Below are 21,202 nucleotides of genomic sequence, written 5' to 3'. Positions count from 1 at the left end.
GTTGCTAAATGTTTGACGCAAAACAGAAATGTATCACGGATTGTGTTGCAACAAATAAATGCCTTATACATTACAATGACTTTAATTGTTGTTGTTCAATTTTAATTGGAAGTCGAATTCGTTTGTTGCATGTTTAACATGAGATCATTCCATCAATTTTTTTTAGAAATAAAGAGTTATTTATCACTATCTGGAAAAATATATATTTTTTATAGGAATTTAATGATATATGTCTTTAACATTTAGTTACAATTAAATATTTGAAGAGAAAAATAATATAAGAAAATGGTGATGCGAATATTTTAAAATTATTATTTATTTGATTGTACTTTAATTTTTAGTTTTAATCCTACTGAAGTTCAATATAGTTTTTATATTAAAAAATAAAAAAATAATAATTTTTAACAAATATTTGTATTGTTTAAATGAATAAATATTAAATTAAACAAAATTATATGTGTAAGTCCCATTAATAACTTTATAATATTTTTTTTTTTCATAATTTATTGATATAAAAAATTTATTGAATAATAAAGAAAACAATTTCATAGTACGCCTTTCCCCCGTCATTCTTTACTGTTCATCTTTTTAGCGATTATTTATTAAAATCAAGTCATAAATAAAAAAGTCTAAGACATTGTGTTACCTGCATACATTTTTGGAACTATTTTTAGATTAACAAACATGCATATTATCTTAAAATGTCACGTAATATTACAAATATTTATATAAATGATGTAAAATACATGTGATGTGAAACTAATTGTAAGTAACAATTAAATAACAATTAATCCATTTTTATAATCCTTACTCGAAAAATGCTAAGACCAATGAATAAGCTACAGTTAACTTTAAGAACTTTAAGTGTTCTTTCATTACGGTACCACTGTCCCCTTTGTATTTATCGAATAATTACACATAGTCCATTCGCGTCCGATACATATTTAAGTAAACGGGGCACGAAACACAAAAAATCAATTTGATGTGCATACGCCATTGTTGGCCGGTCTATTTTCCATTACGAGTCATTGTTGAAAATGCACCTCGCCGAAGAATACAGCGGAAACCCCCCCTCGCCGCCGACTATTCGCTATTGTATATGCCCGCAAGTGACCCATTACACGCGCGTTATTACAAACCTTTTGGTTGTTTTTGACGCAATCTGAAACATGCTACCGTAGAACACTTGAAAGTGGCATTATTGTGAATTAAGTGTTTGTTTCAAGATGTTGCTGAAGGGATTAGAACTGCCATGGACCACAGAGGATGGATGTGACAAGTGTTTTTTACAAAGATCGAACGCAATGAGAAGAAGAAAACATCCTGTGGTACGCACCAAATCGGGGAAAAGGACCACCAGTGCTAGAAGGAATAGTAGAAAATGTTTTGAAAAACCTCCACTACGAGCGAATAATGTCAAACAAAAATTTACCATTATTAGGTATGTGGAATTGTTGATGTTAGTCATGTAAAATGAAAAATTTGGCACTTGTTTGTTTAACATTTAAATATTATCAAACTGATAAGACTGTGTATCTACGTAGTTAGAGTACAGAGTACTTAAAACTTAGTAAAATAACTTTGTCATGATTTTTTATAATTGTAAAAAATATGTATTGTTAAGATCAATCATTAATAGGATAATAATATAAATTTTAATTTGAAATTGTAATATACGAAAATGTATCTAGCATATCACATAATTCAAAACTATAGTTTACATGTGCAGTTCTTGTTTCATTAAATTTAAATATTGAATATTTAATTATGATATAATTGATATATACGTATTATGAAATGTGTATCTATAAAAAAAAATAATTTAAAAAAGATTATAAAATGAACTAAATTAATTAAACTAATGTATTATTATAATGAATAGCTTCCTAAGAAGCATCTGATCAGATTTATTGGATAAAAATGAAATTTAATTGTCATAAATTATTAATAATGTTACAATTAATTTTTAATAGATATAAAAGTAATATAAACATTCAAAAATAGACAAGTTTTTATTACATAGATTTGGAAAAAATAAAAATAATATAAGAATTCTCTATAAGAGTATTTTATAATTTACATTTAAATGTCTATTTATTATTTTTTAATAAATATTATATTATTATATATTTATTATAAATAATTATAAAATATATTATATAAGTCAGATCTATAATACATTTATATTTAAAAATTTATTGTAAATAAAAATATATCATTAATACAATATTAAAATATGAACGATGAGACAATTTTAAACTAACAATTTGGGAAATAATTTTCAAAAATTTAAACATAATAACAAAGCGCCATCGTTTATTCAACTATAATTACGTATTCCGTTCATGTTCATCTGTTACATTATTTGTTCTTTGCGGATGGAATAGTAGATGAACTCGTAGGTGAAGGTTTTATTGGTTTACCTCTTCCTAATTAACAAAAACTAATTGTCACAACTGTCTTCATTAATTCCAGAAGTTCCTTGATTCAAAACAACGACCCACTTTTCAAAAACCTTCGGCCGTAGGTTCAAAATACGAATTAAGAAGGCACGTTTGGAAATTAAAATGTAACAAGCATGAACAACTATTATCGAGATAAATTCTGAACACAACCAAAATATAAATTTTATTTTTTATCGGCATATGAATAAAATGAATATTGAACTTTATTCATATAGTTTATATAAGTATTAAAAATATTAGTTCCAACTGATTGATGAATTGCTAGCAATAATTAGGTTATCACCCTAATTGTAAGATAATAATTTAAATACACATGTTGATCTCATTCTGGTATTTGCTACAACAACTAGTTGAAACAAATGTAAAGTTTAAAATGCCGCAACTTTTTCAATGCTGTTATAGAGTGTAAATCCGGTCTTACCTTAATAACCAAACGATTGTTTTAGCTACATCAAATTTTCGAATAAAGAGAAGACCAAACAAATGGAAATTACACCGTTAATTATGCCCAGTAAGACGAAGGAGTCATCAATTCCGTGGTTGCTACGCTGGAAATACAGACGGATTCATCCTGTATGCGATATAAGGTAAACTTTTTACATTCCAGTTTATGTAGTAGGTTCTAAATTTTTTCCAATAGATATATCATACCTCAAGTTAAAACTTTAGGCTCTCTAAAATCATTTGTTTCATTATACGGTATTACTGAGTTCCTCCAACCTTCTCCAAGAGTAAATCTTGAGGTCATATTAAGTGATTCATATTTATGGGTGAAAGTTAACTAGAAAATGTTATACTAAGTAATAACTGATTTTAAGGAAATTAAAAAATAAATGATTAAATTAAATAACATAAATTATTTATAATTTGATAAACGTGATTTATTATTTAGTAATTCTCTATAATTCTTTTACATACTGAATAAATATTCTTTTGAAACATTGTCTTTTTAAACAGTGTTAAACATCGTTAATTAAAAATAATCTCACTTATAATAAAATTTATATTTGTTGGCTGATAATTTTAACCTGTTGGTTGGGCTAAGGGAATTTCCGGTGTTGTGTACAATGGCCTATCCACTCACTTGTGACGACTGTTGAGTCACAACTTTGCTTTGGTACGTTTAAGTGTTTTTCCAGATCATGTTTACATAATTAGTATGTAAGTTATTGTGGGTTTTCTAAAAGAAGCATGGGATTTTCTTGGAAAACATCTAAATTATACAGTATTATTTTTAAAAATTTTTGTAGAAATAATAGAATTTTTTTGTATGATTGATTATAAAGGTCAATTAAATTATAATAATAAATAAATTGTAATTGATTACATTGCATGTATAGTATAAAATATACATTTATATTATTATATTAACACTTCAACTAAACAAATTGTTTCATTTACATATAAACTCCAACGTTTGAGATTAATCTTTTTGGGGCACATGGAGATGAGTCAACTATGCAAATAATATTTATTTTAAAACTGTAAAAAATGTTAAATATACCTTTGATTAGTAAGATTAAATCGTATTTTGAATAAAAATCACATGATGAAAAATTCTAGGTAGCTCGTTGTTCGAAACTATTACCGTGACTACATAATAACGCTCGTAATAAAATTTCGAGTGAAAATATATGGTCAAGTGATTTAATGTTTATTACAAATTTATATGTAATGGTGACCAGAGCAACATTAAAATGTGCAGTGTTCTGAAATATTTAATACGAAAAACGAAAAAAGTTCAAAAAAAGTGGATCTTTAAACAGTTAAGTACCCGTATTATTTGCAATGCCTGAGACTCAAAATTATTTTTTGTCTATACATTAAATGATGGACATGAACAGCTCATCAAACATTATTACTTATTTCTGCGGCGAATTTGTTCCATATGAGTATTTTAATTGGTTCAATCGAACCGCCACTATTTATCTATAAGTAATGTGTGTGGGTGGAACATGTATCTGTTTAAATATGTTTTCTAAAGTTCTTTTAGATCTAATTTCGCATGTTGAAAAACACAACAATGGACGAGTTGTTCTCCCAAGGCTATTAATTATCCTAAAATAATTATCTCGTCGGTAGTATGTATATTGTATACTTAACGGGGAATTCTCACTTTTAACCGATTCATGAGTCCCGCATAATAGCAACCAGGGAATACCGCGACGAATACTTATACGGACAGTCAAAGAGTTTTAGTTGGTGAATAAAATTTGTGTGTCGTGTTATAATTATGAATTGGAGAAAGAAGAAAAGTGTAGATAATCAGAATTGGAAAAGGACAAGTTTATATGGGAAGTTACAGAGACAAAACTCCTTGGAACATTCTACCAAAAGGTCAGATATTAATTCTGCATTATTTTGATTTTTAAGAGAACTGTGGTAGAAATCAGTTATATTTTTTGTGAAGGTGAAAAATTAGTGTCTTTAAAGGCCCACAATTAATATTAAAAATTTGTAGGCATGTAGCCAGTATTTAAAAAATTGTTCTTTGCTTCCATATATATTGCTTCTTATTTAGCTGTATTTTACAATACAATATAACAATGTTCTGTTGGTTCATGTTAAATGCATTCATAAAATAATCATCATTATGGAAAACCATCCAAAAATAACCCTGATATTAATTTCAAACATGACTCTCTGCAGTTATCTCGAATGCATATTTATGAACCAGTTATTTGTTTAAGTTTTCATATCACTAAAAACACATTTTGGCAATAAAACTGCATGATCTTTATAACTCTGTGTTTTTGAACCACTGACTTCAGTCGCGTTTCAGTTTTGTTTTGAAATGTATAAATAGCAAATGTGTTCGGTCGTTGTTACTTTTGTATTCTTATTTAACGTGAGTGTTTAAATAGAAAAAATGGAAGAGTCTCGTGAAGAAAATATGTGGAGAATGTTTTCCATCAAGCTTAAAGATCAAAAAACGCAGGATGTAACCGATAACGGGTTAGTAGCATAGTTCTTAGGTTATGTGGGTGGTTTGGAGGCGTGGTGGTTTCCATTTGAAGTCAATACAATAATATTGATTATTTCGTAAAACAATAGACGTTTAAATAATATTTAAATTTTTTAAATTTGATATTATTAATTGTAAAAATATGTATATTAATTAACTTTGGCATTTAAAATGGGAGGTCAATAAATATATAAGAAAAGAATATTTTTATATAAATTATAATTGTATTAAAAAAATGTATGTGTTAAAGTACATATTTGTCAATTTAATCATTCCTTTTTTCTTAACAGTAAATTCCAAAATATAATTTACTTAATGACATACAAAGTTTACTTAAACTTGAAATATTTACTTATTAGTCGGTTACTACGATTCTATTTCTAAATAATTTATAACAATTATAAAATTTTAATGTAATGAATATAATTTAACGAGAAATACAGATGATATGTATATAGGTAAATTTATACAATTATTTATTATTGTATCCGCATGACTGGAAAAATTATACGTTGCAGTTTTGTTGTGAAAATTATAAATAGTCGAGATACAGCCTTGGGCTGGATTTCCGTTGTCAATATTCAGGATGTCGGTGTGGGTTGGGTTAACCATTCTCACGTAATTAAACATTTTGGACATCAAATTGGTGACAGTTGCGGTAATATTGTTTAAATATATAACATCTTAAGTTTATATAAACTTGATTTACGCTTCATAAAATCGTTAACAGTAACCTTCAGTTTTTTAAATAATTATACCCAGACCGGATGTTAGTTACTCTGGAAACTTTTTAGAAACATTATAGGAAAAATAGAAAATCATTCCTAATACTGGGTAAATAAATACTTTTTATTGAGGCAAATACGATTGTTGTGTCTTATTAGGAATTACATATATCGATCGACATAAAACGCAAGTCCTTTGAGTGTGGTCAAGGTTGAAAAATAGAACCATTGTGTCACTTCCGTGCATGGTTTAACTCTGACATTACTTTTCTCTTTGATCAAAAGAAACATTCATGAAGTTGAGGTAAGAAATAAGCTATTTCCCATATTTAGTTTCATTATCAGTTAGGTGAACGATTCCTACTTGAGAAAATTACTATCGTCTTATGCTGCACCAATGACGCATCATTTGCGGTATTTCTTAATTATCTAGGGAATCCCTGCTACAGTGGGGATTCAGCGTGAACGAACTGCACGAACGCTTTTCTAGTTTAATGCTATCATTCCTGAATCCTCAATCTGATTGTTCATTGATCAGTACCTAGATCCCTTTCCCAGAGATCTTCAATATTTGGTATCTAGTTTATAGATAAATATAAATTAATCTGAGAGGCTATAAACTCATTGATTTTTGTAATTGCAAAAATGGATATGGAGGAACAATAATTTCATCATATGTTAAGCTAGTAAAATATGCTTCACCATTTTCTGGTGCTTACATTGAGAGCTTCTAATGAAAGTTATATCTAATAACAATGTTAAATTCACTGAGAACTATGTAATTACTACCATAACCAATCTGAGACAATCAGCTTAATTGAAGATTCCACACTAGAGAAATAGAAAAATACTAATTAATATTAAACATAATGTTGATTATTGGTGATTAACCTGTTATGAAGGATCTACGGTTAGTTTGTCTGTGTCATGGACAAATTACACTCTACCATATACTCGTAAATATGGCTTACTTCTTTCAGTGATGATTACCATAGTTAGTAACTTAACTTAAAATTTGTTAGTACCACCTATTTTGTTATGAAGACACTTTTGTCCGATAATGACTGTATTAGCGAGTTCGGAGTACTTATATTCAGTGAAGGATATGCGAATTGTTTCAATCTAAAATGATGTAGTAATATTGGAACACAATATAAATTCTTTATTGCAAATAATTTATTGAGCGATGAATAATCTCTGTTCAAGGTTTCAGGTTATATTAAAAAGTACCTCTATAATTTAAACAATACATGAACCATTATTTTTTATATTTGAGAATTGTGGGTACTTTTTATCGCTCTGACTTGTGAATTAAAAAAAATAAAGAAAAATATATTATCATTTTTTTTTATTTTTTTTTTTATATAATTGTAATAATAATAGTCTTTACAAACTTATTTTTTTATTTTAATAATTGTAAGACTAATAATAATAATTGTAAAACTATTGATTAATTTAAATTAAATAATATGTTTGCTTATTAATAATATTAATCCATTTAAAAAATCAAAAAGTAAAAAAAAATACAAACATTTCAAAGAATTTTTTCCATATTTAATGTAAAAGAAAAATTTTATTTTCTAGTAATCCCATTTTGTTGCGTTTCATAACTGGTTCTGTTTTTGCATCGAGCAGCGTACATTAATTACAATACCGGCGCAAATTACTCGTCATAACCTATTCCAGTTTCCATATAAGCCACATGAATTCATCCCACGCACAGGAAACTTAAGTCTGAACCGAAATGCATTACAAATGAAATAGCGCCAACAAGGTCAGAAGTCACAGTTCTTTCGCTCAGAACTCAGAATAGGTTAGATGATTCAGTCGTGGTTTGTTTGTATGTTGTTAATTTAAGTTTAACGGTGCCGCATTGTGTCGATTTCGTGAAGTGAGTTGGAAGTGTCTTAAATATGGAATTGGAACAAGAGGAACTCTTCTGGAAACATATTTATAACAAATTAAACACTCAGAAATCTGTGGACCATTCTCATACGGAACACGAGTTAACGTGAGTTTATATATAAATTTGATTATTATTCACAATTAATAGTTGACTGACACCAATTCAAGGTAGTTCGCTACATCCTAATGGTTCTATGTGGTAGAACCGACCCAAATCAACCAGTAAAATTATTTTATTATCACGCATAATAATATTATTATTAATTTTTATTTATGTTGCCAAAGAGATGTTTTAATTAATTTAGTAATTGGGTTAGACATAAGCTTGCTGTTTTTTGTTTACTTTCGAGGTTTGTTAAAAGAAAACGATGAGGTAATCGCCTAAAATTACTTTTAGAGAACGTGATATAAGTTTAAATTTTTTTTTATCTTGCTTTTTTAAATAATAGTAATCTAATGTAAGAGGGGATTTTTCTAAATTTGACATTTATGTGGTATCTTCAATCGCTTCGTAATACAAAGATGAGTAAGAGTACATGACGAATTGAATAAATATTTTCTCAAAGTGTTAAAACTCGATATATTGAATAATGTAGTAATTATTATGTATGGAAAGTTGGAAATATAATGAATAATATCTCGAAAGATTTATAATAAAAATTGTTCCTTTATACATTAAATAAAAAAGTTACAGATATGTTTCCATATTAAAAAGATCATACCTTAATATACTCCCCAGTCATCTTGCAGATGTGTATTGGGAAAATTTTAAAATAAAATAAACATTTAGATTTTAGTTTATTTTTTGCACTATTTTAATTTGTAGCTTCTCGATAATTGAGTAGCATAGTTGTTTTCTTTTTTTGAAATTTAACACAAATTAACTAGTATCAATAATAACATCATTGAATAAAAGGGTGTAATATTCTAACAAATATTTTTCATTAAACAAAAAATAAATATTTCACAATAAAAACATCCTATAATCATAAAAGAGACTATTATTTAATACATAATATTCATAAATAAAACTCACTTATTATATACAGTGTGAACCACTTGAAAGTGGGACATACTGTATATGACACTGACAAATTTTTTGTCTGGATTTAACAAACTCTTTTTTCAATTGTATACTGTGAAAATATGTACTTATACACAAAATGGGTTTAAAACCAAGACCTATAGGGTGATTTTTTAGGAATGAAAATTGAAGGAATCATACTGGCAATTTTTTTATAAAAAACCTAACTACACTGGTTTTTAATTTTACAATACAATGACATTTTGTCTATAAATACACATTTTCATGCTTTACCATTGAACATTTTTTTTGTTAAAATACAAATTTTTTGATGGTGTGCCACTTTCAAATGAGCCACTATGTATATATTTGAGATCTACGTATGTATGTGTATATGTATATGTGGAATTAGAAAATTGTTGTAGTACCGCTTATCAAATAACAAAAATACATAAAATAAAGCATATAATAATAATTATTTTTATATTCAAATTAATATTTGTGTAGTGTATTTTTGTATTTTTATAAATATTGTCCAACAATTTTAATTTAATAAGATTTTTTCGATATATAATTTTTATTGTAACAAAAATTGAACTATTGTTCTATCACTATCCACTATCTTTTATATTAGCTAGAAGTAGGTGTAAATATGCGCAATTAATTAATTAAATAAGAATGTTTGAAGGCTCCTATGTCATTATAATTATAAAATGGTTTGTGTTGGTTTTTTTAATTACATTAAACATGAGATGGAGACGAATGTATGTGTGTATTTATTTAAAATATAATGATGTTTTATTTATCGTTTCTTGGTCGAAAATGATTCATCGCTCCTTTTTATATTAATCAATGAGCTATTTATAAACGGTTATTTATATTTTTTTTACTTTATTTACTAGACCAGAAAGTTGTTAATAATTTTTACATTGATTTATTTATTTCATTTTCTCATTTATTTTAGGCGTTCAATTGTATGGTTCTTACCATACATACTTCTCTTGAATAATATTTTCAGGACTAATTTAAATATCAAAGTCTCTTTCTTTACATTTATCTTTTACACTGGAGAGAAATTTAATCAAAATATACAGTGAGGTACAAGTGAAAGCGGGACACCCTCATAAAATTTAATTTTTACGATTTTTTGTCACACTGTAGATATGGTACAGATACACATGTCACCATGTAAGTATTCATTTAATCACAGATTAATCTATGATATAAGACATGTACTCTGCAACCCGGATTACGTGTGTTTACATAAATACGCAATCTCTGTGTTTGACGTCTGTCTTATTAAATTTTATTAAATAATAGAGTATTATTAGTCGTAAGTGGTTTAAAATAATCATATCTGAAGTGTTGTTTAGTTTATTGAAGGTGTGTACAAAGACGTAAAATGTTTCAAGTACCAAAGCATATTTTAAAATATCGATTAAATTATAACCTATTTCGGCAAATGCATTTACTAAACAGTAAAGCCTACGTTAATGGAGAATGGGTAGATTCCACATCCAATGAATACTTTGAAGTTAAGAATCCAGCCGACTTGTCGGTGGTTGGAAGAGTGCCTGACATGTCTGTTAAAGATGTACAATTAGCTATTGACTCAGCAGCCGAAGCATTTAACAAGTGGAAAACTACAACAGCCAAGGAAAGATCTCAGTTGTTAAGACGTTGGTATGATTTGATGGTTGAACATCAGAAAGAAATTGCCGAAATTATCACGGCTGAGGCGGGAAAGCCTATATCTGAATCTGTGGGTGAGGTTGTTTATGGTAATTCATTTGTAGAATGGTTTTCTCAGCAATCCAGGAATTTAAGAGGTGATATTGTACCAAGTCCAGTACGTTCCAAAAAAATTTTGGTAGAACATCATCCAATTGGAGTGGTTGGACTGATAACTCCTTGGAATTTTCCACATGCAATGATAACCAGAAAAGCCTCAGCTGCATTGTCTGTTGGTTGCACTTGTGTTATTAAACCAGCAGAAGATACACCTTTTACAGCTCTTGCAATTGCAAAACTGGCTGAGGAGGCAGGTATTCCAAAAGGGGTTATAAATGTTGTTACCAGTAGCAGGGATAAAGCACCTGAGGTTGGAAAATTACTATGTGAAAGTCCAAAGGTTGCAGGAATATCATTTACTGGGTCTACACAGGTTGGAAAAATTTTATACCAACAGTGTGCAATTGGTATTAAAAGAATTGGTTTGGAATTGGGGGGAAATGCCCCATTTATAGTATATAACTCAGCAAACATAGATAAAGCTGTTGAAGGTGCATTAAATGCTAAATTTAGAAACTGTGGTCAAGCCTGTGTGGCTGCTAATAGATTTTTAATTCAAGAAGATATTCATGATGAGTTTGTGGATAAATTAATTAAGGAAATTAAAAAGTTAAAAGTTGGTAATGGTACTAACCCTGATGTTAATTTGGGTCCCTTAATAAATGAACCACAACTTGAAAAAGTCAATGGTTTTGTGGAGGATGCAGTTTCAAAAGGGGCTTCAGTTGTGGTAGGTGGTAAACATGCAAATCACTTAGGTGCTTTATTTTATGAGCCCACTGTAATCAGTAACATTAAAGAAAACATGTTACTTTATAATGATGAAGTTTTTGGACCAGTTGTGACCATTATTAAATTTAAAACTGAAGAAGAAAGCTTGAAAATTGCTAATAGCACAGACAGGGGTCTTGCTGGATACTTCTACTCCCAAGATATTTCACAAATATTTAGAGTTAGCAATTTAATGGAAGTGGGCATGGTTGGAGTAAATGAAGGTATGATATCAACTACAGAAGCTCCATTTGGAGGTGTCAAAGAATCTGGAATTGGCAGAGAAGGATCTCATTTAGGCACTGAAGATTATACTTATGTAAAGTACACTTGCATAGGTAATTTAAATTGATCAAAAATTGTTTAAATTCAAAAAAGTGGATATTAAATTGAAAACTTTTTATCATTTTTCCTAAAATTTGTTTAAAGTTCCTACATATATTGTTGTGTATATTTAGGCTTAGGACTTGTTTTTATTGACATTATGTTAATTTGCTTATAAAGCAGTGAATTTTAAAACGTGTTTGTAATTTTAGTCCAAATAGTGTTATGAAGCTATTTAACATTCCCATTTAGAAGGTCAGTTATTCGGACGTGATGTGTTAGAATAAAATTGTCTTCCAACAATGTCTTCCATTATTATATCATAACGTATTATAAATTGTTAAGCACAGAGAAAATAAATATATGCATAGCATGTTACTAAGTATTTTATTATTCCATCATTATCCTAGATTCAGTTTAGATGAAAATTATTAATGAATACTTACGAATTAAATTTCTTAAATGTTTTAAGGTTTGAGGAATCTCTTTTTTATAGTCACTGAAAATGAATCATAAATATTTTAAATAACTCCGAAAAAACCGTTTAATATCCTTTTTTACCTTTTTTTATAAAAAAGTCAACTCAAGAAACAAATTTTTCTATCAAAACGTTAATGAAATTGACGCGGTATAAGTTCAATTTACTTAAGCAAAACATTTCAATTTCCATTCATGGTTGACAGTACCAAATTGTGTCATTTGTCAAGTTATCCCCATCTCTTGTCATCCATATACCAAATAATTAACAGAAGTTTAAATGAAGAAAAAAGAGACAAATGTACAATGAACTGGAATGAGATTTTGCAATTTTTCATCGCATTATATTTTCGACTCTTGGCATATTTGAGGCGAGAATATTACTTATAAACCCCTTACTTTATTAAATAAACTAATTTGTATCTAATTAGGATAAGATATAACCCAGAAGTCGTTAGTTATATAATTTTCAGTGAAGACATACAAATTACATTTCCATTGTTAGTATCATATCAGGTATCAAATATTTGTATTGTTTTATAAGGAAAGATTAACCTCAGTTTTGACTTCCTCCTAAAAAATTGGATAATAACAACAAAATTAAATAACAGCCACACATTTTATGCTGGTTGATGAAAAACTTCCCATTTAACATTCTGAAACTTCCTGTGTGTTACAAATACTACATGCAATCTTGCATTGTCATAAAGAAGTAGAACACCTTTATTATCATTTAACTGAAGAATATCTTTGACTGCATTTTTCATCAACTTTTACATGCTAAATAAAAAAATGCTAATTAGTTAATAATTTAATTAATTGTAGTCAACCGTTTTAAAATATTTATCAAAAAATTATGTCATTTCTTCAAATATGAATATTTTATCTTCAGAATCCAACAAGTCGATGGCGGCTTCTTCGAGAAGTTCGGCTCGCTGTTCCGCGAACAGGCCGAACAAGTGGAAACACAAGAACTAATCGAAAAACAGAAGGTAGCACAACAAGCTGCCGAAATATTACCTTCGAAAAAGGTGCAGGAAGACGAGGAAGAAGAACCGCTTCCCACCGTCAGCGATAGTGATTCAGAAAGTGAGGGCAGTTTGGGTTCCGATTCCGAGGTTGTCGCCAAGGATAAGGATGATTTTTTCTCAACAGCATTGAATGTAAGTAATGAGTTAAAAAAAAGACCTGTTCCATTCTTACTTTTAAAATATGCACATCCGTCTACATCCAGTTTTGTGGATAAATTTATAACGTAAATGTGTGCCAAAAAAATTTGGAACGGCATTTTTTCTTGCACATATTTTTGTTTGTTCACATTGACCCCTTTAGATAAGTTATTTTTAGACTGATGAAATTATCAACCAACTACTTAACATATGTTTTCCTCTAATGCATGATTAAAGGGTATTTATAGTTACAGATTAACTAACGTAGGTATGTACGAATGTTAGATGTTATGTATTTAGCAGTTGTAACATAAATATAGGGTACGATTCGAGTAACCTTCTGATGAAATTAACTGAAGGTATCTCAATAGTTGTGTAAAATAAGAATATAAATGAAATGAATGTATATTTCTTCTTGATAGAAGTTAAATAAACTAAAGAGTACTCTAACAAAAAAAAAAACATTTCAATCTAATAGTCCATTACCACAGTTCATAGCTATTCGCTCTCTATAGTATTTAGATATATTTTTAGTTGATCTTTACAGGTGTGTTAATATTAACTTCGTCTATATATAGAAAGTCTTGAAAGCATAATACAAGTTGACGGTTACACACAAAATAAAATGATGTAAAATTAGAATATAAAGCAAAACTACCCACTGGAATTATGTAATGCAATACGGGTCAACGGTCTTTGAAATATGAATAAATTTCAACTAAACTTCAAGTTTTAATACAAAAATGTACAATTATAATTAGCTATATATACTTTATGTAGTAGCTTGCTTACTTAAAGTTTCGCAAAAGTTAATTGGTTTTTTTCATCAAGGCCACATGTTTTTAGAGCACATTAATAAAAATAAACAAAGTTAAAAATATTGATGGTTTGTTCATTACGCACTTTGGGGAATTGATTAACAATATATTATTTCATCTAAGTAAATCTTAGTTTTTGAATTATGGTGAATGCATCCCTTCGTTTCAGTTTTTTCATTAATATTTTCTAATTCCATACAAAGATCTAAGTCCTAAGAGAAGTTTAGTTAGTAATTTTGTAGTTAGGGGGTGATTTTTCAGTTAATAATTGAGTTTTAAATATTCTGTGAAAAACAGAAGAACTGTTAATTAAAAATGAAGGTACTTATTGAAAATCTTAATCGTAACTTTCAGTTTTTGGTATATCCGAGTTATGCTTATGTTCTGAAAAGAGACTGCAAAGCACCCACTTAAAGCTACTTTTAGCAACGCATATTTCTCCGTTGATATCAGAATCAAGTTAATTAATACGTTATTAATACTGCTTTCAGTGTTATCATTCCTTCCGAGCCTCATCAGTCATATTTCAAGCGGTGCAAAATTATTAGGGAACCTATATCGTCGACAAACCACGCAACATTCAAAAATAGATTTGGCACATAGACGGCCAGTAGTTCTACCTACCCCGATACAAAAACAGCGCGTTTTTAAATTGTTACGGGCTCGTTCGATCGTTGATTTACAATGTCCGTTTTAATTTAATTTTCGATTTAGTTAGTAAACATTGTCATAATTAAATGTAAAAAAATGATGCGTGGGTGTGTGTCGGAGTGTAACCTTAACGGTGATGTGAACCGTCCTAAGGTGGTTTTGCGGAAGAAATCGATTCCTCGGAATTATTTCAGGGGTGTCAAGAAAGATGAGATGCAAAGACAGACCAGCATGTATTTGGCGTCCATGACAGTGAGTTGCTACATTATTGTATAAATAAAATGAAGTTTAGTGTCAAGAGATTTTGTACCTGGTCCAAATAAAAATTAACATTGTCATGTAATCTCGAGGTACAATCAATATTCGTTGCAGTGCAATGTCTGTTCAAATCGATACTTTTAGTATACCTTATATTTTACTGTTTTATATTAAAAAGTAATGGTGTACAACTTAAATACTAATTTATTCAGCAAATCACTAATAATTAGAAGTAAATAATATGCATTGTAAAAAAAATAAAATTTGTAAAGTCGATAGAAAATTAACGAGAATATTATTGTAAACATTATATCGCTGTCTTTACAAAAATAAGTTATAAAAACTGTGTGTAGACGGTGAAATGTTTCAACTATGCATTGTCTTTAAATGCAATTTTATGGTTACCTATTAACAGCCGTCTGCTTATATGCGTAATACCTACATCTAGGTAATTATAATATATTAAATGATGTTCTCTTAAAACTGTTTGATGCATCACCATAACTTTATATAATTATAAGTTGAATTTTATGTATTTTATATATTGAAAGTATATTAAATCTATAAAAAGAAATATAAATATATATACATATCAGTTTCGACTGAAGATTGATGAGTTCAAACATAAAAATTAAAAAATAAAGTTAAAAGCGGAAAAATATTTTTAACTTTACACCTAACATTAGAAACATGCATGATTCACACATACATACACAAAAAAAAATTTAAAAATTTTCGTTGATCTAGAAAAAATGCAAATATCACTTTTCAAGAAGTATATTTAATTTCAGATCGAAGAATTATATGTTGAAGTTCTGTATCAAATTCGACATTATGTTGGTTGCGATGTCAGCTATGAAATCGGTGAAACGGCCCTTTACTCGTACGTCCAAGAAGCGTTTAAAATGTCTAACGACAAACACAACCATCTCCTCGACATGGCGGAGAAAAAAGAGCCGCCCGAAATAATGATCAACGTCGAGATCATCGAGGCGAAAGACCTCCGACCGAAAGACTCCAATGGACTGAGCGATCCCTATGTCACATTATATTTGGCATCCAACAACGCGCACAGATATAACACCTCAGTTAAACAGACCACATTAAATCCGGTGTGGGAAGAACATTTTGCATTGTGAGTACTAATATAATTTAGTAAACATATTTAGAATTTCTTGAAATTATTTTCTGTTAGGCCCTTAAATGACAACTCGCAAGAAGACACATTAGTATTAGAAGTTTGGGACTTTGATCCTGCCGAATCTGTGAAAGAAAAACTGGGAAAACTGTTTGAAGTAAAAGGTGTAAAAGGAATGAGAAAACTGGTGAAGGAGATTGCCGTGACTGCTACAACTGGCCAACACGAAAATGAACTAATAGGAATCGCAAAAGTGCCTTTGAAAGTATGTTGAAAGTTTTAGTTTAAATTTCATTAATTAAACATTAAATTTTAGACCATCCCAGCCTCAGGTATGACCATGTGGTACAGTTTAGATAAGAAGAACAAAATAAATAGACAGGGAGTACTTAAAGTCAGAATTTCATTCAGTTCAGAGAAAAACAACCAGGTTGCGGAACAGGAACATCGACACCTGTTACGATTAATCCTGCTGCATGAATTGGAAACGTCTAAGGTAAACAGATTTGTAAACCATTACTTGTTTCTAATAACAAATCTATTGAAGGTGGCTCCATTTTGGTGGTGTGGTACGTTCAGCCCACATGGAGATTGTCTTTTAACACAACACATAGCACAATCTGGTTTAACGCCTACAGAAGTTGCATTATGTCAGTATTCAGTGTTCGCCAACATCCATCAAAGTCACGCACTTAGTTTTGCATTGTTCTCAAAATTGTTGTCATCTATTATCAAGCCTTTACAAAACGGTGCCGTTTGCTTCGAAGATGTAAAGCTTTTCTGGGACGCTACCAAGAAACTATTACCGTCTTGCTTCAGCGTCATCCGCAAGATCAGAACAAAGAACAACAACGAAAAGACTATAATGAAGCAGGTCACCGAAGTTTTAAAAATTATTAATTACATTTCGATGCTAGAACCTTTACCTTCACTCGATCTCTTTCCGTCCAACATATACAAATGGGCAACCTACAGTGGTGACGGTCCAAATTGTGATATTATTGGTATTCTAAATGATGCCGTGGTGAAAGGTGCTTCCGACTCGTTGAATTGTCTGTCAGAATCATTAAACACTTCTGACACCAGCGACGTGGGAAGACTTACGTACTTAATTCAAATAATACAGCTTGTAAAATCAGATATTCAAAAATCAATTGAATACTATGATAAATTGTTTCAAGAGACTGTTAATTTTCAATATGCCAAGGCCTTGTATATATTTTACCAAGCTAAAATCTCCACCTTGTGCGAACCAGAAGTTGTGGACATTTGTAAAAATTTAAAAAGACTGACGTATAATGGTAACACGAGCACCCTCATCACGCCGGAGGGTAGCACAAAAGATCCTTTATCAGAAGGAACTACGTTATTTGAACTGTACTTAGCGGTGCAAAGATTCGTTATATTGGGCACTGGATTGTGTCCTGCAGACTGTGATAACTTTCATATCAAGAATTTTCATCAGTGGTTCCACGGTGGAGTTGCCCAGTGGCTTGATATCGCTGTATACAAAGCACTGCAGAGAATCGAGAAAGCTGTTGAGTTGGATAAGTTGACGCAAGTTGACAGCACGGTTAAATATAGTTCCTCGGCAGTGGATGCACTTACTATTTTCTATCAGGTTAAAGTCTTCTGGCAACAATTAAATTGGCCTGATGTAGAGAGCTCTTACACCTTCATAGCCAAAATTATTGATGTAAGTATTTTATTGTTATGTTTATTAACATGTTTCTTATGACGATTAATATTTCTAGGACATCTGTCGTTGTTCTGTGTTTTATGCGGATCAGATGTCACAGAAAGTAGATGGATTGGGAGACCAAGAGAATATTTACGAAAAGAAGTTCGAAGTTACCAATGAATGGTGTCTTGCTATTAATAACATAGATTATGTAAGAGAAACTTTAGAACCGTTCACCCAAGACCTGGGTATGAAAGAGGTGATACAAAAAATCTCTGATTTGAAAAGTCCCTTAGACGCCCAGAGATGTCAACATACTTTGGACAATGTTATAGCAAATGCTATCGATACCGTAAAGAACAAAATTATAGAATTACTTGAAATTGTTGTGGATAAGGTAAGAACATTACATGCAATAAGTATACATTTTATTAAATGTTTATTTCTAGATGGTGCCATCAATGAAGAGATTGCTAATAGAAGGTGCAGAACTTTGTAATCAAGACAGTAACAGCATAGACCGACTTATGATGTACGTGGATAATAATTTAGGTACATTACACAGGGAGCTCAACGAGGAGAACTTTAACCGAACTTTAAATATAGTTTGGGATAGGTTGGGCGCTACTTTAAGCGACATAGTTCAAACTAACTTAGACGTAAGTCTCCCCATAATAGAATTAGACACTAGAGCGTTAATTTTGTTTTAATTCGCAGAAGCGAAGGCCTCCCTCATTCTTCGAAAATCTGCATAAAACCTTAAACTTGATGCTCGGCTCGTTTAAGAATCCAAACGACAGTTCCAATTGTGACGGCTTAAGCAGAATTGAAAAAATTCTTAAAATAAATGGCTTGGAGACCAACGATTTGATTCACGAAGTCCAAAAGGATCTGGCCAATGAATTTTCAGCAATGAAAGACTCACCGTTCGGGGAAATATCTGTCAGAGTTAAATTCGAAGGAAGCGCACTGAAAGTCGAAATTATGAATGCAAGAAATTTAATTGCCATGGATTCGAACGGGTCTTGTGATTCTTTTGTAAGGATCCATGTTTTACCCGAGCACAAATTCATTGGAATCGAGAAGCCGAAAACGAAGACACATAATAAAACCCAATTTCCATTATACGATGAGACGTTTGTAATGTAAGTCACGTCACAGTTGTATTGGCAATTCAATATGCATATGATTTTATTTCAGAAATATTACACATGAACAAAAGGCAATAAAAGATGGTTTAATATTATTCAGTGTTAAAGACAAAGATTTGTTGGGATATAATAATCAATATGTAGGAGAGGCTTTCTTAAGTTTTAAGGATATTCCTGAAACCAACAAGCCTTTAAACGAACTACCTCAAGTACATTTAAAGCTTGGAAGACCCACCAGTTTAGGTAAACACTTAAGAATATTTAATATTTAAAATATATTAAAACAATAATTTATATATTCTAGCTACTGATGGTGTTAGAGCACTGGAACACAGACAGGGTGATAAATTAGCCAAAGAATTCTTGAGAAAATATAAGCAAAGAATGGGAGTATAGACTACTGTTACACATTTAATAAATATTCTATAAAATGCAATATTTTTAATACGTATTTTAGTTACTTATTGTTAGTGCTTATTTAAATATCGTATTAATCAGTATAACTTATTTATACATTTTAAAATAAACAATATTATGTAATATTTTAAAATAAATATTTTTTTTAGTTGTTAAAATTATTGTATGTATTGTGACCTTTATTTTAAAAATTAATTATATAGGAGCAACATCTTAAAAGACTTTCGCAAACTCATAAATGGTCGAAATGCTTGGAAGAATATTAGAAATGTTAATAAGTAAAATTTGTTACACCTATTTACATTTAAAAAAAAAACAGGTAATAGAGCATTGAAATGTGTATTTTATTATAATTTTATAATTTCTAACATATTGAAAACTGGTTTTTAATTTCCTATTTTAAGTAATTAAAAATATTTTATTTTTCTTGTATGTATTAAAGATAAATCGTTAAAATATTACCTAAACAAATATATATTTATATTTATTTGTTTCAAAATATTTTTAGAACAATTAATTATAATTTTAATACTATAAATATAATTTCAACTTTAATTTTAATGAATAATTATGAATAAAAAGTATCTACTTACTTTAAAAGTTAATGTTAATTACAATAATTATCAATTCCTAATATGAAAATTTACCGTGTGAAATTTACAAGTAAAAATTACATCTAATAACAGTAATTACTCGGACATGTTTAAACGTAAATTATGTGAAATTGAGAGTAGTTAATTTAGCACATACATAATGTTACGTGCCAATAAATTAATATCAAGGTCACGAACAAATGTTCACTCTTCATTACAAATAAAATGAAACGTGTACTTGAGTGAAAGTCGAGAAACAGAACGCCGATCTCTGTTCTCAAACGTAACTACACTGATGCATACAAAAATGGTTTTTTATGGTCATCAATCACATAATTCATATCTGAGTATTGTTTTGTCTTTAATTAATAATTAAATACATAATTGAATACATGCGATACATTTAATGGGGCAAACCGCTAAGCGAATAATAACCACATACTAGGTGTGAACATACATATATTAGAATTTCATTTTTGAAATTGTGAATAAATTAAAATTAATCATTTTGTTATTTAACAACTAAGAGAAATGCTTTTGAAGGTAAGAAGTAATCAGTTACAGAAGATTTCAGTTGTCTAAGTTATCATTCAGTTATCAATCAGATGTCAAAGAAACACAAACTAGATCAGACCTCTGAAGATTATATCCACTATTGCTAGCGGGACTATAGAAAATATTACCAATAAACGCCAACTTACAAATTCAACAAATACTCAAAAGATTTTATAGCAGTGTCTTTAGATCTCTTTAACTGTCTGTAGCCAAAAAGATCTAATTGGAAGCTTTGTATAACTAACTCGTGCTACAGGTCCAATTGACTCCACAAATTAACAAAGATAATATCTATAATTATTATTTGTAACAAGAGTTATTAGC

The 21,202-nt window shown here is 29.6% G+C and overlaps 2 protein-coding genes across 7 annotated transcripts; both read left to right on the top strand.

The window, feature by feature from the left end:
- Positions 1-1,177: 1,177 nt before the first annotated feature.
- Positions 1,178-19,888, top strand: LOC109599482 (protein unc-13 homolog 4B). 6 transcript variants are annotated; one of them, XM_049964316.1, is made up of 12 exons: positions 1,178-1,441; positions 2,912-3,052; positions 13,340-13,610; positions 16,135-16,478; positions 16,539-16,746; positions 16,798-16,977; positions 17,029-18,177; positions 18,236-18,559; positions 18,612-18,821; positions 18,880-19,307; positions 19,363-19,556; positions 19,618-19,888. In XM_049964316.1, the coding sequence occupies exons 1-12, from the start codon at positions 1,227-1,229 to the stop codon at positions 19,707-19,709; spliced, it is 3,756 nt and encodes a 1,251-aa protein (XP_049820273.1). In that variant the 5' UTR covers positions 1,178-1,226; the 3' UTR covers positions 19,710-19,888. The 6 variants fall into 6 exon arrangements, with proteins under 6 accessions (XP_049820273.1, XP_049820274.1, XP_019871044.2 ...); XM_049964317.1 differs by lacking the exons at positions 1,178-1,441; positions 2,912-3,052 and adding an exon at positions 4,684-4,802; XM_020015485.2 differs by lacking the exons at positions 1,178-1,441; positions 2,912-3,052 and adding an exon at positions 5,264-5,420.
- On the top strand, positions 10,362-12,348 carry LOC109599483 (succinate-semialdehyde dehydrogenase, mitochondrial). Its single transcript, XM_020015486.2, has one exon. The coding sequence runs from the start codon at positions 10,487-10,489 to the stop codon at positions 11,996-11,998; it is 1,512 nt and encodes a 503-aa protein (XP_019871045.2). The 5' UTR covers positions 10,362-10,486; the 3' UTR covers positions 11,999-12,348.
- Positions 19,889-21,202: the final 1,314 nt, after the last annotated feature.

Source organism: Aethina tumida, chromosome 3 (genome assembly GCF_024364675.1).
Source record: "Aethina tumida isolate Nest 87 chromosome 3, icAetTumi1.1, whole genome shotgun sequence".
NCBI classification, from domain to species: Eukaryota; Metazoa; Arthropoda; class Insecta; order Coleoptera; family Nitidulidae; genus Aethina; species Aethina tumida.
The sequence above is the reverse complement of the archived record's forward strand: the minus strand, read 5'-3'. Positions and strand labels throughout refer to the sequence as shown.